At 43.6% G+C, this 14,852-nt stretch overlaps 1 protein-coding gene across 3 annotated transcripts in view; it reads left to right on the top strand.

Annotated features, from left to right (window-relative positions):
- MTIF2 (mitochondrial translational initiation factor 2) overlaps positions 1-14,583 on the top strand; it is a 57,637-nt gene extending 43,054 nt beyond the window's left edge. For all 3 annotated transcript variants that reach the window (XM_089663912.1, XM_089663914.1, XM_089663913.1), the window contains exons 12-15: positions 6,563-6,727; positions 9,160-9,300; positions 10,900-11,087; positions 13,076-14,583. In XM_089663912.1, coding sequence (XP_089520038.1) covers positions 6,563-6,727; positions 9,160-9,300; positions 10,900-11,072 — 479 coding nt within the window. In that variant the 3' untranslated portion in view covers positions 11,073-11,087; positions 13,076-14,583. The remainder of the gene's footprint in view (positions 1-6,562; positions 6,728-9,159; positions 9,301-10,899; positions 11,088-13,075) is intronic.
- Positions 14,584-14,852: the final 269 nt, after the last annotated feature.

The raw sequence follows: 14,852 nt of genomic DNA on the forward strand, positions 1-14,852 counted from the left end.
AGTAAGCAAGATGTCACTTCTGACATCATTGCTTATTACGTGTGAAATCTGTGAATGATCACAGAGGTCACATGGTACAAGGCTATTCACAACAGCCTTGTACCATGTGACAAGCTGTGACCAATCACAGCTCACACAGTAGTTCTCAATGGCTGCAAAAATGCAGCCAGAGAGAAGGAAAAATAATTACAGCCTTTATGGGTGTAAAAGCAATCAGTGTAAAAAAAAAAATCTTCATCACCCCCCATAAGTAGTACACAGTGTCACCATGGTGACACTGTACTGCTAGGGTGACCGTATGTAAAAAAAAAAAACAAAAAACATAATAATATAAAAAAATAAAATAAAAATGTTTAAAAATTATAATTTTTGGTTATAAACTAATTTGGGTTATTTTTATTTTTTTTTTTTAACTATAAAGATAACAGAATACATTTTGGACAAGATTTATGATGAAATATTATTTATTTGCAACATTTTATAAGAAAAACACTTTTTTTTTTATTTTTTGGACATTTTCATTTACATAGCAAAAAAAATAAAAGTCCCACCGGTGAATAAATACCACCAAAATAAAGCTTTATCTGTCTCAAAAAAATGCTAAAAAATTCATATGGGTACAGTGTTGTATAACCGCGCAATTGTCATTCAAAGTGTGATAGCGCTGAAAGCTGAAAATTGGCCTGAACAGGAAGGGGGTATAAGTGTCCGGACTTGAAGTGATTAATAAAAAAATGAAAAAGAAAAACCCCAGTGGGGATCACATACCACCAAAAGAAATCTCTATTTCTGTGGAAAAATAATATAAATTTCATTCGCGTACAGTGTTGCATGACTGCACAATTGCCAGTTATAAAGGGGTTAAACCTTCCGGAGGTGTGGTTAAAAAGTATCTAACCCAGTGTTTCTCAACTTTTTTTTTCAGTCAAGGCACCCTTTAAAATTTTAAAATCTCCAGGTACCCTTTAGAAAATGTGAAAGCTAAACTAATAGTTTTACAAAACACAGCAACATCTGCACATGTGGGGGATACCCAGTGTTAGAGGTGATTTGTTCTTCCAAAGCAAATACACCTTTGCACACTGGTACTGACTAGTATTCCCATGTTTCTCTTCTCCATTAGTTTCTCTGTCTCACTCAGCTAATGTGACCCCAGTGCTGACAGAGAGGGGCAAACAAGGATGCTGTGCTGGTGCCCGATGTCTTTCTCATCAATCAACGACTTCATTGCTTTTTAAGTTGGCGGCGGCGGCGGCTAGAATGTTGTAATGGTGCACAATGAAAACCTATGGCCTTGTGCGGCTAAAAGGCCAGCTTGATCCACCTGCTGGCTTGTATACAGATTTTGAGCAATTTTTAGGCAATTTGCCAAGGCGCCCCTAAAGAACCCCAAAAGCATCCTTTTTTAAAAAGACTGATCTAACCACGAGAACAAATTTTGATAGGATTGCAGCTTACCATTCAGTTTTTTCAACATTTTTTTCCCCTTTATTTTAACCTGGTGATCCTGCCATTAAAGTGTTACTAAACTCACATCACTGAAATCAGTCTGTATATGCAGTAAAGCATGCTGGTTATACTCACTGTGGAACCTAAGGGGTTAATCCTCTGCATTGTGTAAAAACGCTGTTTGATCCTGTCTTCTCTGCTCCTCCTCTTGTTCAAACGCCCATGTCTTATCTCCTGGTGAGACAGACTGAACCCGTAGCCATTCTGCACATGTTCAGTTTAGTGTGTATTGCTAGAGAGGGTGTTTTTTTTTTTTTTTCTTGGGAGAGTGCATGTGATCAGCACAGAGCCAGACAGAAGTCAGGCATTTTGCATCCTCTTAGAGCAGAAAGAAAACTCCTCCTAAAAGCTTTAACCAGTTCTCTGGTGGACAATGATAGTAGTCACAAGACTGCTGATGAGAAAAGGCATTGAGCAGTTTATATTTACTAAAATAGTTACACTTCCATGTTCTGTGTGCTGTGGGAGACCAGGTATAGTGAATGCAGGGTCCAGGGAGACCAGGTATAGTGAATGCAGGGTCCGGGGAGACCAGATATAGTGAATGCAGGGTCCGGGGAGACTGGATATAGGGAATGCAGGGTCCTGGTCCCAGCACAGCGATTGCCCAGCTAATGGTTTACAATCTGTGCCTGCAGCCTGAATGCGCTTGTTACTGGGTCGGGTTAATTACGCAACTAACCCTCTACTGCCGCCACCACTTTTGTCGGAGACTGGGAAACTCCCGTTACCAAATATACACTATAGTGATTGAAATATTGATCTATATAGCACGGCCCGTGGACCTGTTATACAGAGATATACCAAACAGTAGCGTCTCTTCAAAGGCAGGAATTCGTGAATTGCAGGTAAGCGCTTAAAAACAGTCTAACACTTCCAGAAAGAAAGATTTATTACTAAAAGACAGGTGCAATAAAATATTTACAAAGAGATGTCACAAAAATATATATATATGTATATAAAGACACAGCAAAGAGATAATTAGGAAGAAGATTACAGGGTTAAGTTACTTGCCCATATGCCTGGGTTTGCAAATCCAAGATGCAGAGCAGAAAGGTTCTTTAGTCTCCTTTTGTTACGATGTTCAGCTAAGGAGATCTGTATGTATACTCACAGACTTGTCTCTTCTTTTAAAAGTCCCTCTCAAAGGGGAGCTCGGACTACACGTTTTGGGAGTGGTCATTGGGGAACTCTAAACTAAACTACCAGTTTCATATCCCATGATATGAACCATACAGTTGACCTGAGGAATGTGCAATTACTCTGGTCAGTTTGATAATGAGTGGGCTTACGTAGTTTTGGGTGACAAAAGTTACACTTTAGCAGACGGCCTGGCTCCAATCTCATGTCTTAACCTGGTTGTCCCACACCATCTGTCAGGAGATAACGTTCACCTCTCAGGAAGGGAGGAGGGTAGGAATGAGGCTGAGAAATGCCTCAAATAAACAGACAGGACAAGACAAAGAAGAACTCCACGTCCAACTCTGATGAGCAAGTTTGCCACATCCTCGTCTTCAAATATCTATCCCTCCAAGCAGCAGACAATTACCCGCAGAAACCCCGTGCTGCCCAAAAGACTGAGCCCAATTCTCCCCATGAACCCCAATTCCCAAGGAACCTCCACCCCACTGTCCTATTGAACCCTGTGGACTATCGGCCCCCTGTTGTCCCATATTGCCTTCCAGAGAACTTTACTGTGTTGCTGTGTCTGATGTTGATCTGTGGACTTGCGGTTCTATTGTCTGTACCCCGAAAACCTCCCCAATAAACGCCCGTGCGTCGGGTTCCGTGCAATCTGTCTTCGTGTGCTCTCTCTCTGCGCTCCTGGTACTTGACAACTTGGGGGGGGGGGGAGCTGGGAACCGAGGGCTGTGATGATGTGAAAGAGGAAGTGGGAGAACTGAGGGCCTTGATATGGGGAAGGGGGGCTGAGGGCTCTGATGTGGGGAGGGGGGGGCTGAGGACTCTGATGTGGGGGGGGAGGAGCTGGGAACTGAGGGCTGTGATGTGATGATGCGAAAGAGGATCACTCTGGTGGGAATACATTAGACGTTGTTCTCTCCCATCGTTGCACTCCCTACAACCTCACAAACACCCCCTCTCCTCTCTCTGATCACAATCTCATTACTTCACAGTCTCCTCGTCTTCAAACACCTATCCCTCCAAGCAGCAAACAATTACCCAAAGAAACCTTCACAACTTGAACCCTGCTCCTTTCCACTCTGCAACTGACCAACTCTATGACAGAATCTCTCCCCTGTCCTGCTCTGACCTGGCCACTACTGTCTACAACAGTTCGCTTTCATCTGCATTAGACTCACTTGCTCCTCTAACAACACGAAGCATCAGGCCCCGACCGTTACAACCTTGGCAGACTGACGACACCAGAAATCTTAAACGGCATAGTCATGCGCTGGAGAGAATGTGGCATAAAACCAAATCTCACCAAACTTTCACCCTATATAAATCTGCTTTCTTAACATACAATTCCTCCCTCCATGCTGACAAACAAGCCTACTTTGTCAATCTCATCAATTGCTTGTCATCCAGTCCTCGCCGTCTCTTCTCCACTTTTAACTCTCTACTTTCTCCACCTCCACCCAGTACTTCATTCGCTGCTTACGAGATTGCAAATCATTTCAAAAACAAGATTGACGCAATTCGTAGGGGCATCGCCACTGCACAGACATCCATCCCACTTAGCATACCTTATTCTAAACCTCCGTCAACATTTTCCACTTTTGACCTTGTTGCTACCGAAGAGGTCACTAAGGTTTTTTTCAGAAGCCCGTCTCACCACCTGCCCCCTGGATCCTGTCCCCTCTCAACTACTACGGTCACCCTCTTCTTCCATCCTATGCTCCCTCACTCACATCTTCAATCTCTCCTTCTCTAATGGTGCCTTACCCTCCCCTCCTAAAGCATGCACATATCACTCCCATACTTATAAAGCCCTCCGTGGACCTCACCAACCTGAACAACTTAAGGCCCATCTCCCTGCTCTCGTTTACCTCTAAACTCTTAGAACGCTTAGTCTACAATCGCCTGAGCTCCCACCTCACCGACAACAACCTTCTTGACCCTTTACAGTCTGGCTTTTGCGCACTACACTACACTGAAACTGCCCTACTAAAACTCACTAATGAACTACTAACTGCTAAAACCAATGGCCACTATTCCGTACTCTTACTACTTGACCTCTCTGTGGCCTTTGATACTGTTGACCATCCCCTCCTCCTCAGAAAACTCCACTCTCTTGGCCTCCGAGACTCTGCTCTCTCCTCGTTCTCCTCCTACCTATCTCAGCGCTCATTCAGCGTTACCTATAACTCTGTCTCCTCTTCTCCACTCCCTCTTTCTGTAGGGGTCCCTCAAGGTTCTGTCCTTGGACCCCTACTCTTCTCCATCTACACCTCCTCCCTTGGTCACTTGATAAACTCCCATGGCTTTAAGTACCATCTCTATGCTGATGACACACAAATCTATCTTTCTACTCCTCGCCTCACCCCTTCAGTCTCCTCTCGTATTACTAACCTACTAAGCGGCATATCGGCATGGATGTCCCTCCACTTCCTCAAACTCAATCTTTCCAAAACTGAGCTCCTAGTATTCCTTCCAGCCCGTGCCCCCTCCCATGACTTCTCCATCAAGACCAATAACACAACCATCAGTCCCTCCCCTCATGCCAGGGTACTAGGTGTAACCCTAGACTCCCATCTGTCCTTCCAGTCCCAAATCCAATGGCTGTCCAAATCATGTAGACTTCACCTCCACAACATCTCCAAGATACGCCCGTTCTTAACCTCGGAAACCACTAAGCAACTTATTCACTCCCTTGTTATCTTTCGCCTTGACTATTGTAACTCCCTCCTCATTGCCCGACCTCATCACAGGCTATCCCCTCTTCAGTCTATCATGAATGCTGCTGCCAGACACATCCACCTTACTAACCGTTCTGTATCTGCCACCCCTCTCTGCCAATCCCTCCACTGGCCTGCACTCAGTGTCCTCCACCCCTCTCTGCCAATCCCTCCACTGACCTCCACTCAGTGTCCTCCATCCCTCTGCCAATCCCTCCACTGGCCTCCACTCCGTGTCCTCCATCCTTCTCTGCCAATCCCTCCACTGGCTTTCCATTGCCCAACGGATAAAATTCAAAACATTAACAATAAACATATAAAGCCATTTATAACTCCTGAAATTACATCACCAATCTTGTCTCCAAATATCACCCAAACCATACTCTGCGCTCCTCGCACGACCTTCTGCTCTCTAGCTCCCTTGTCTCCTCCTCCCATGCTCGTCTCCAGGACTTCTCCAGAGCTTCCCCCATCCTCTGGAACTCTCTACCCCAATTTATGAGACCATCGCCTACTCTGCTCACTTTTAGGCGATCTCTGAAAACCAATCTCTTCAGGGAAGCCTATCCTGCCCTCAGCTAATACTGGAATCTTCTACTCTTCCAACCAGTCCATCCCCCACAGTTATTACCTTTTGCGCCACTAGCCCCTCCCTCTTAGATTGTAAGCTCCAAGGAGCAGGGCCCTCCTATCCCTCTTGTATTGAACAGTATTGTTGCTGTATTGTCTCCCGTTATATTGTAAAGTGCTCAGCAAACTGTTGGCGCTATATAAATCCTGTATAATAATAATAAAGTGGGGGGACTGAGGGCTCAGATGTGGGGGGGGGGCTGAGGGCTCTGCTGCGCAAGGGAGAGGAGGGGAGGGTTACTGAAGACTCTTACATGAAGGAGGGGTAGGAACTGAGGACTGTAATGTGAAAGGGGGGGGAAGACGCTGAGGAATCTGATGTGCAGTGGAGGGGACTGAGGCCTCTGTTGTGAAAAAGGGTGTGGGGGACTGAAAACACTGATGTGAAGGGTGAAGGGGGGTTGAGTTGAACTGAAGACTCTGAGGACTCTGATGTGAAAAAATAAACATATACTACCTAGAGATGCTTCGTGGTGTACTATGGATTGTAATGACTGTAACAGATGAGAATACCGGAATCTCCCCTTTTTCATTCATCATGTGTCTTGTTTCCTATCCTCCAGGTAGTATTTACGGATTCAATGTGAATGCCAACAAATCTATCCAGCAACTTGCAGCTAAGAAGAACATCCCCATCAAACTCCATAAGGTCATCTACCATCTTGTTGAAGACCTGAAGGAGGAGCTGAACAGTAAATTGGCCCCAGTGACAGAAGAGACCGTTAAAGGTGTGAAGAGAGCTATGGCAGTGGTTTCCCAACCTCAGTCTTCCAGTACCCCCTCACAGGTCATGTTTTCAGGATTTTCTTCACCTTGCACTGGTGCTTTAAATCAATGTCAATAGGTTCGTATTGATGACCAATGTTTTATCAAAGGGAAACTCCAAACGCATGTCCTGCTTGGGGGTACTTGAGGACTGAGGTTGGAAACCACTGCTTTATGGAAGTGGGTCAGATAGAAATGGCTGAGTGTGTGCTAGCAAGTTTGTAACCTATAAATGGGATGCAGCCTATTGGGATGAAGGACTGTGACACCATTTTACTGGTCCAGGTTGGAGCAATGTAACTACCGTGTTTCCTCGTTCAGCACATACCCCATTCAGAGAATGCTTTGCATTTTCTGAACGAATGCAAAGTGCTCTTTGATTGGACAAGGTGGAGAATGTGATGTCATTCCCCACCTCTCCACCTTATCCAATCAGAGAACGCTTTGCATTCATTGAGAAAAAGGAAAACATTCTCTGAATGTCACCTGTGCCAAGCAGCCAACCCCCTGCGTTCACAACGCATCAGGCTGGCCACTCGGCACAGGACCTGGAAGCTAGCGGGGGATCACTAAAGTAGCAGTGTAAGTAGATATTATATAGACAGGCCTTATATTATAAAGCCTCTTTAAATTCCTTAAAAGTAAAAGAACATTTACTGGCATACAGGGCAGCCATTTTTCAGAAGAAACCCTAAAACTTAACCTCACACAGTGGGGAATCGAAAGTTTGGGCACCCCAGCTAAAAATTTGTATTAATGTGCATAAAGAAGCCAAGGAAAGATGAAAAAATCTCCAAAAGGCATCAAATTACAGATTAGACATTCTTATAATATGTCAACAAAAATTAGATTTTATTTCCATCATTTACACTTTCAAAATAACAGAAAACAAAAAAATGGCGTCTGCAAAAGTTTGGGCACCCTGCAGAATTTATAGCATGCACTGCCCCCTTTGCAAAGCTGAGACCTGCCAGTGTCATGGATTGTTCTCAATCATCGTCTGGGAAGACCAGGTGATGTCAATCTCAAAGGTTTTAAATGCCCAGACTCATCTGACCTTGCCCCAACAATCAGCACCATGGGTTCTTCTAAGCAGTTGTCTAGAAATCTGAAACTGAAAATAGTTGACGCTCACAAAGCTGGAGAAGGCTATAAGAAGATAGCAAAGCGTTTTCAGATGTCAATATCCTCTGTTCGGAATGTAATTAAGAAATGGCAGTCATCAGGAACAGTGGAAGTTAAAGCAAGATCTGGAAGACCAAGAAAAATATCAGACAGAACAGCTCGCAGGATTGTGAGAAAAACAATTCAAAACCCACGTTTGACTGCACAATCCCTCCAGAAAGATCTGGCAGACACTGGAGTTGTGGTACACTATTCCACTATAAAGAGATACTTGTACAAATATGGTCTTCATGGAAGAGTCATCAGAAGAAAACCTCTTCTACGTCCTCACCACAAAAATCATTGTTTGAACTTTGCAAATGAACATATAGACAAGCCTGATGCATTTTGGAAACAAGTTCTGTGGACCGATGAGGTTAAAATTGAACTTTTTGGCCGGAATGAGCAAAGGTACGTTTGGAGAAGAAGGGGCACAGAATTGAATGAAAAGAACCTCTGTCTAACTGTTAAGCATGGGGTTGGATCAATCATGCTTTGGGGTTGTGTTGCAGCCAGTGGCACAGGGAACATCTCACGAGTAGAAGGAAAAATGGATTCAATAAAATTTCAGCAAATTTTGGATGATAACTTGATGCCATCTGTGAAAAAGCTGAAGTTAAAGAGAGGATGGCTTCTACAAATGGATAATGATCCTAAACACACCTCGAAATCCACGGGGGATTACATCAAGAGGCGTAAACTGAAGGTTTTGCCATGGCCTTCACAATCTCCTGACCTCAACATAATTGAAAATCTATGGATAGACCTAGAAAGAGCAGTGCGTGACAGACAGCCCAGAAATCTCAAAGAACTGGAAGACTTTTGTAAGGAAGAATGGGCAAAGATACCTCAAACAAGAATTGAAAGACTCTTGGCTAGCTACAAAAAGCGTTTACAAGCTGTGATACTTGCCAAAGGGGGCAGTACAAGATATTAACTCTGCAGGGTGCCCAAACTTTTGCAGACGCCATTTTTTTGTTTTCTGTTATTTTGAAAGTGTAAATGATGGAAATAAAATCTAACTTTTGTTAACATATTATAAGAATGTCTAATCTGTAATTTGATGCCTTTTGGAGATTTTTCCATCTTTCCTTGGCTTCTTTATGCACATTAATACAAATTTTTAGCTGGGGTGCCCAAACTTTCGATCTCCACTGTATATAATGTACAATAATCACAGTTATCTGAACTCTGCAATGGACCATTAATCCTCTGCACTGTGTTCTTCCAGGAGAAGCGTCTGTCCTGGCTTTGTTTGATGTCACTGTGGGGAAGAAGAGCGCCCAGGTGGCTGGGTGCAGAGTTCAAAAAGGAACCCTAGAAAAAAAACTACATTTTAAATTAAAGCGCAATAATAATGTGATATGGACAGGTAAGTCCTGAATATTCTAGTATCCTTAAAGTGTATTTTCAACTTTGCAGCCAAATGTACTCCATGTATGCAGTACTCCAATTCTTGTGATTCAAAGAAGAATCTTCAATTCCTGAAGATTCCAATGAAGTATCTAATGCATCTAACGCATTTCACTCTTACATGGCGCTTATCCTATGAACAAGCTTGGCGTAGGAGTGAAATGTGTTAGCTAGGAAGCCCAAGGTGGTATAGTCTTTGCACCAGATACTTCAATCAACATGAATATGGCTTTTAACGGTGAGAGGCCTCTCGGCCCATCCTCCCACCCTCCATGCTTCTTCATTGAGGATGGGAGTACTGCATTCATAGTTTATAAGGTTGCAAAAAAAGGTCCACAGGTCCCTCCAGTTCAATGTTTGTGTAATATTTTTATTTTCTAACAATTTCCATAGCCCTGTATATTCTGCTTCCTGCTTTAACATTTTTTGAAGATGTTGACATTCTCCACTCGTATCGCATCCTGTGCAGGGGCGGACTGACCATTTGGAAACTCAGGCACTGCCCAAGGGCCTGGGGTCAGTAGGGGGCCCCATGAGATGCCCCTGGTACCTTTTTCATAGGCTTTTTTGAGTTTGGGCAAGGACACAGGGTCCCCATGATCCCCTATTGCCCGGGGGCCCCATGAGTTGTCAGTCCGCCCCTGATCCTGTCCAAATGTGCCCCCTGTGCTCCTTCATCTGGAGTGGAGGCAAGCTAATACAGGAAGCATGTTACTGGCCAGATCACCAGGTGAAAACAGAGGGGAAAAAAACCTAAAAAACTAATGCAGCCACCGCATCTAATGATTGGTAAGTTGCAATATATTACATTAATACCACTTTAATGTCCCCTACTCTTTTAGTAAATCAGCCTTGCAGGGGCGTAAGTAATAAAAGAACCATGTCTTGCACTGCAAAAGTGGAATCAAGGCTTGAATCAATGTAATTGTGTGCTGTATATGCCATACCTGTGGACGCTGGAAGTCACTGTAGTAGACACCAGTAGTCCAGTGATTGCCGCTAGCTTCCAGGTCCCGTGCCCAGCGGCTGCCCTGCTGCATTGTGAACACAGGAGGTTGCTGGCTCAGCATGAACACTTTGCATTTTCTCAATGAATGGCCCCGTGTTGGGAGCGGGGGCGGACTGACAACTCATGGGGCCCATGGGCAATAGGGGATCATGGGGCCCTGTGTCCTTGCCCAAACTCAAAAAAGCCTATGAAAAAGGGGCCCCATGATCCCCTATTTCCCGGGGGTCCCCATGAGTTGTCAGTCCGCCCCTGATCCTGTGGGAGGGAGTTCCACATTTTTACTGCTCTAACAGTAAATAACCCTTTCCTCAATCTAAGGCCAAACCTCCTTTCTCCTTCCATCAAACTGTGGCCGCATTTCCTTTTCAGGGACCTTAGAGTAAACAGTTTATCACAGTTACTGGAGTCACCTTTGATATATTTTTATACTGTCATCATGACTCCCTTAACAAATATTTTTGATGTGCTCTCAAATTTGACTTCAAAAGTCGAAATACAATTTACCTTTCATGTTGACATTCGCTAAACTGAATGAATATTCTTCTGCAGGTCTCTTGTCATCTCTGAGGCACCTGAAGAATGACGTGCAGAGTGTGAAGGCCGGGGTAGAGTGTGGCCTAAGCCTGGATGATGAGAATATTGAGATAGAAGCTGGAGATGAAATCATTTGCTATGAGGAGAAGATAGTGCCAAGGACAACATCATGGGATCCTGGATTTTAATCAATCCTTTTCTTGGTAAATGTCTTTCCTGTTCTAGTTTGAACAGACATACAAAATGTGATGGAGATAATATATTAAGGTTGACCACTTGCCCTCCAGAGGATTCCCCCCCCCCCCCCTTCCTGACCAGGCCATTTTGTGCTATAAGGCGTTGCGTTACTTTAACTGACAATTGCGCGGTCATGCAATGCTGTACATAAATGAAATTTACGTCCTTTTTTTCCTACAAATAGAACTTTATTTCAGTGGTATTTGATCGCCTGTGCATTTATTTTTTGCACTATAAACAAAAAAAGACTGACAGTTTTGAAAAAAACTATATTTTTGACTTTTTGCTATTAAACATATCAAGTAAAAAAAAAAAAAAAAAAATCACATTTCATCATAAATGTAGGCCAAAATGTATTCTGCTATGTGCCTTTGCTAAAAAAACAAAACAAAATCCCAATACATGTAAATTGAATGGTTTACGTGAACGTTACAGCATTTACAAATGGCAGTATATATACTGAAATTTTTTTTCCACTAACGGCAGCCAGCAACTTATAATGGGACTGCGGTAGGCATTCTGACACTGGGGGGGAACTGACTTGGTATCACTGACATCCCCAGTGACACCAATACAGTGATCAGTGCTAATAAAAAGATAAAAAGCACCGACACTGTACTAATGGCACTGGGCAGGAAGGGGTTAACATGTGGGGCGATCAAAGGGTTAACTGTGTGTTGTTTTACTATGAGGCTGTGTTTCACTGTAAGCACACACTGCTTTGTATTGCTCTGCTATGCAGGGCCATAGAAAGCAGTGTGCAGGAGCTGACAGGGGAGAGATCTGTTGTTTATATTGAGATATTGTTTACATACAGGTCTCTCCCCCGTCAGTAAAACTCGGGAGATCGCCGAGAGCTGACGGGGAATGACCATCTGGGACTCGGTGATTGACAGCTGAGGGCACGAATGGTGGAGCGGGTAGGGCGCGTGCGCCCCCCTACCTGTAACTGCAAAATCGTGTGTGTGTGTGTGTGTGTGTGTGTGTGTGTGCGCGCGCGCGTACAGCTTCTGTGAATGGGCAGAAGGGAGGGGCGGGCATAGCAGTTCCAGCAACTCTGCTCTTGAAGGAACGGAGACCCACAATGAGCAGCCTTGGAGCTCTGGCAGTTATCACAACAAACCTGTCAGATGTGAATAATAGAGGTAACTCTATGAGGTGGCAGACACCTAGGTAGACTTAACTCATGGTATGCTTGCAATTTTTTTTACAAAGTAGCTGAATTCCTGGAATTCAGCATTAAGTCCAATGAGGTGCATGCTACCACTTATCTCTTTAATTCACAGCTACAGGAACACTGCTATTGCTACACTCTTAGAGCTCTGACAGGAGAGATGCTGTCCTTACACATATACAGCATCTGCCCACTTCTCCCCTCCTCCTGCCTTTTCACAGAAGCCTTTGTATTTTATGTATGAGTTTACATAATGCAAAGTGCTCTGTGATTGGGCAAAAGGAGGGTAGGGGTGGATACAGCAGCTGCATGCGACTCTACAGCTGCTGGAGCTTTGACAAGAAGATCCAGCATTTGAGTGACAGGATAGTAATAGTAAAGTTCTCAGCACTCCATAAAAATATAAATTGTATAGAGACAAGTCAATGAGGTGGCATGCACCTCGTTGGACTTAACTGCTAATAATCCAGCACCATTTTACACATTTGGCTGAAGTTCGTTACTAATATAGTGGCTTGGATTTATATCGTGAAAGTAGCAAAAAGCATTGAAAAATGACTCTTGGATACAATATTGAATATTGCTAGATATATTATTCAATTCCATGCTTTTCATATCCTAGTCCTGACTTCATTGGCCTGTTTCATTGGATCCCTTGGTTTCTAGGTTAGCTCCGGGGAGGGGGGGTTGGGTACCCAAAAAGGAGATCTCATTCCTTAAGTGTTATTTGTTTTCAACTGTTTTACTAACGGAAAGCCTTCACATTTTGTATCTTCACAGGGAATGTCTTGGTGATTCTGGGGCAATAACTCTAGTTCTGACCAATCCTGAAGGTCTTGAGTTCAATGTGTGTAAGAAGAAAGCCTTTCCAACGCTTCAACCGAACCAAACACGATACTACGGCAACAGGCACAGATCAGGGGGGTAATCTATAGCAACCAATCAGAAACCAGCTTTCCTCGGCCATGTTATCCTGCCAAAAAAATTCATTGAAATCTGACCAGATGCTATAATTGATGTCTCTGCACCTTCAGATCCTCATAGACACCCCAAAAATTTGATTTGGGATGGATATCGTCATTCGAGCTCACAAAACAGGACTGCTCATTTCATAGACATACACACTGGTCGGATGCATGCTCATCTATGAATCTACATGTCCCCAAAAAAAAAAAGAATTTGACAGCTGGACGATTGACATGCGTCCTTCTCATATTTTAAATCTGTAGTGCTTGTCACACCATTGCAGCTTATTGTTACATTTATAGAGGCTTCATGTAGTTGGCGGTGAGAATCCAGTAACCAGTGGACACCAATCAGATTTCAATCCCATTGAGTGAGAGAAAACTAAGGTGAATTTTGATTGGTTGGTTGCTGTTGGTCACTGCATTTCAGGAAACCCTGTCACCAGACCATTCATTTCAAAACACTCTTCCTATATGTTTATATATGCATTAATGTGTTTTATTAACTTTTTAGCCATCAAAGTCCACCCTGTGTAGGCATCCAAATGGCCCAAGACTGCTACTGGGTGCTGCCATCTTGGATGTAGACACAATGGCACTCTTTATTACATTCCCCTCCTGAGCGACTACATAAAATGTTATGCGGGGATATGAAGGAAGAGGAGCTGGGTCAGCACAGACAGGAATTGGACACTCCCAGAAGAGGGCAGGGCTATGGTGTGTAATTATGGAGAGGGTTGTGCTAGGACATGTTTGGATTCTAGTCTGAAGGCACGTGAGCAAGCCCGCCAAGAATCTGTCACCTGTATTCAGCTAGCCATCTGCAGCTATTGCATTCCCTATCCTACACGCCTCTTGTATATGTGTAGCTGCAGGGTAGGGAATGTCCTGGCCACAGATGATCTGCCCAGTACAGTGACCACTTCCTGGTGGGTTTGCTTACATGAGTTTGGATTAGGATCCGAACATATCCGAGCTCATCCCTACTAGGGAATCACCTCTTCATGGAGTAGTTACATTTTCTAGCAAGGCCACAGGCACATTGCAAGGGAATAATAGTGTAAGCTGATGACAGGGTCTCTTTAAACCAGCCTGAATATCTTCTACATGCTTTTTGTACATGAAGGATGGATATCCACTGTATACCTTTTGTATAAAGTATGTATTTAAAGGCAAACACAAGGCCGTAAAACTGATGTGCATTGTAAAGTCTGTGTAACTGGGAAAATTAATATTTATTTTTGAAAACTTTTTGTAAGAAAAGAAAAATATCATCTTGGAGAAAATATTGAGAACAATTCCATAAACGACTGCAGTTGTATGGATCAGTTTTTCAAGGTTTCCTATTTCCTGTAATTAGATCTTTTACAGCAATAGACCAATTTTCTCTTTTACTCATTGCAGAATAGTAAGGCAGGCCATAGACGAGTGGAAATCCGAAAGTTCTGTTGAGTGAAAAACGAAAATAGCTCATACGACCATTCCATCAATTCCTTCCTAATAAAAGTCCATCATGTTGGATCAGGCACTTTCAATTGTGGCATGGAAATTGCGTGTAGCAGCTGGCACACTAATGATGCGAAAAACAAAGG

Source organism: Staurois parvus, unplaced genomic scaffold (genome assembly GCF_062004578.1).
Source record: "Staurois parvus isolate SC_StPar_1 unplaced genomic scaffold, SC_StPar_1.0 ptg001798l, whole genome shotgun sequence".
Taxonomy (NCBI): domain Eukaryota; kingdom Metazoa; phylum Chordata; class Amphibia; order Anura; family Ranidae; genus Staurois; species Staurois parvus.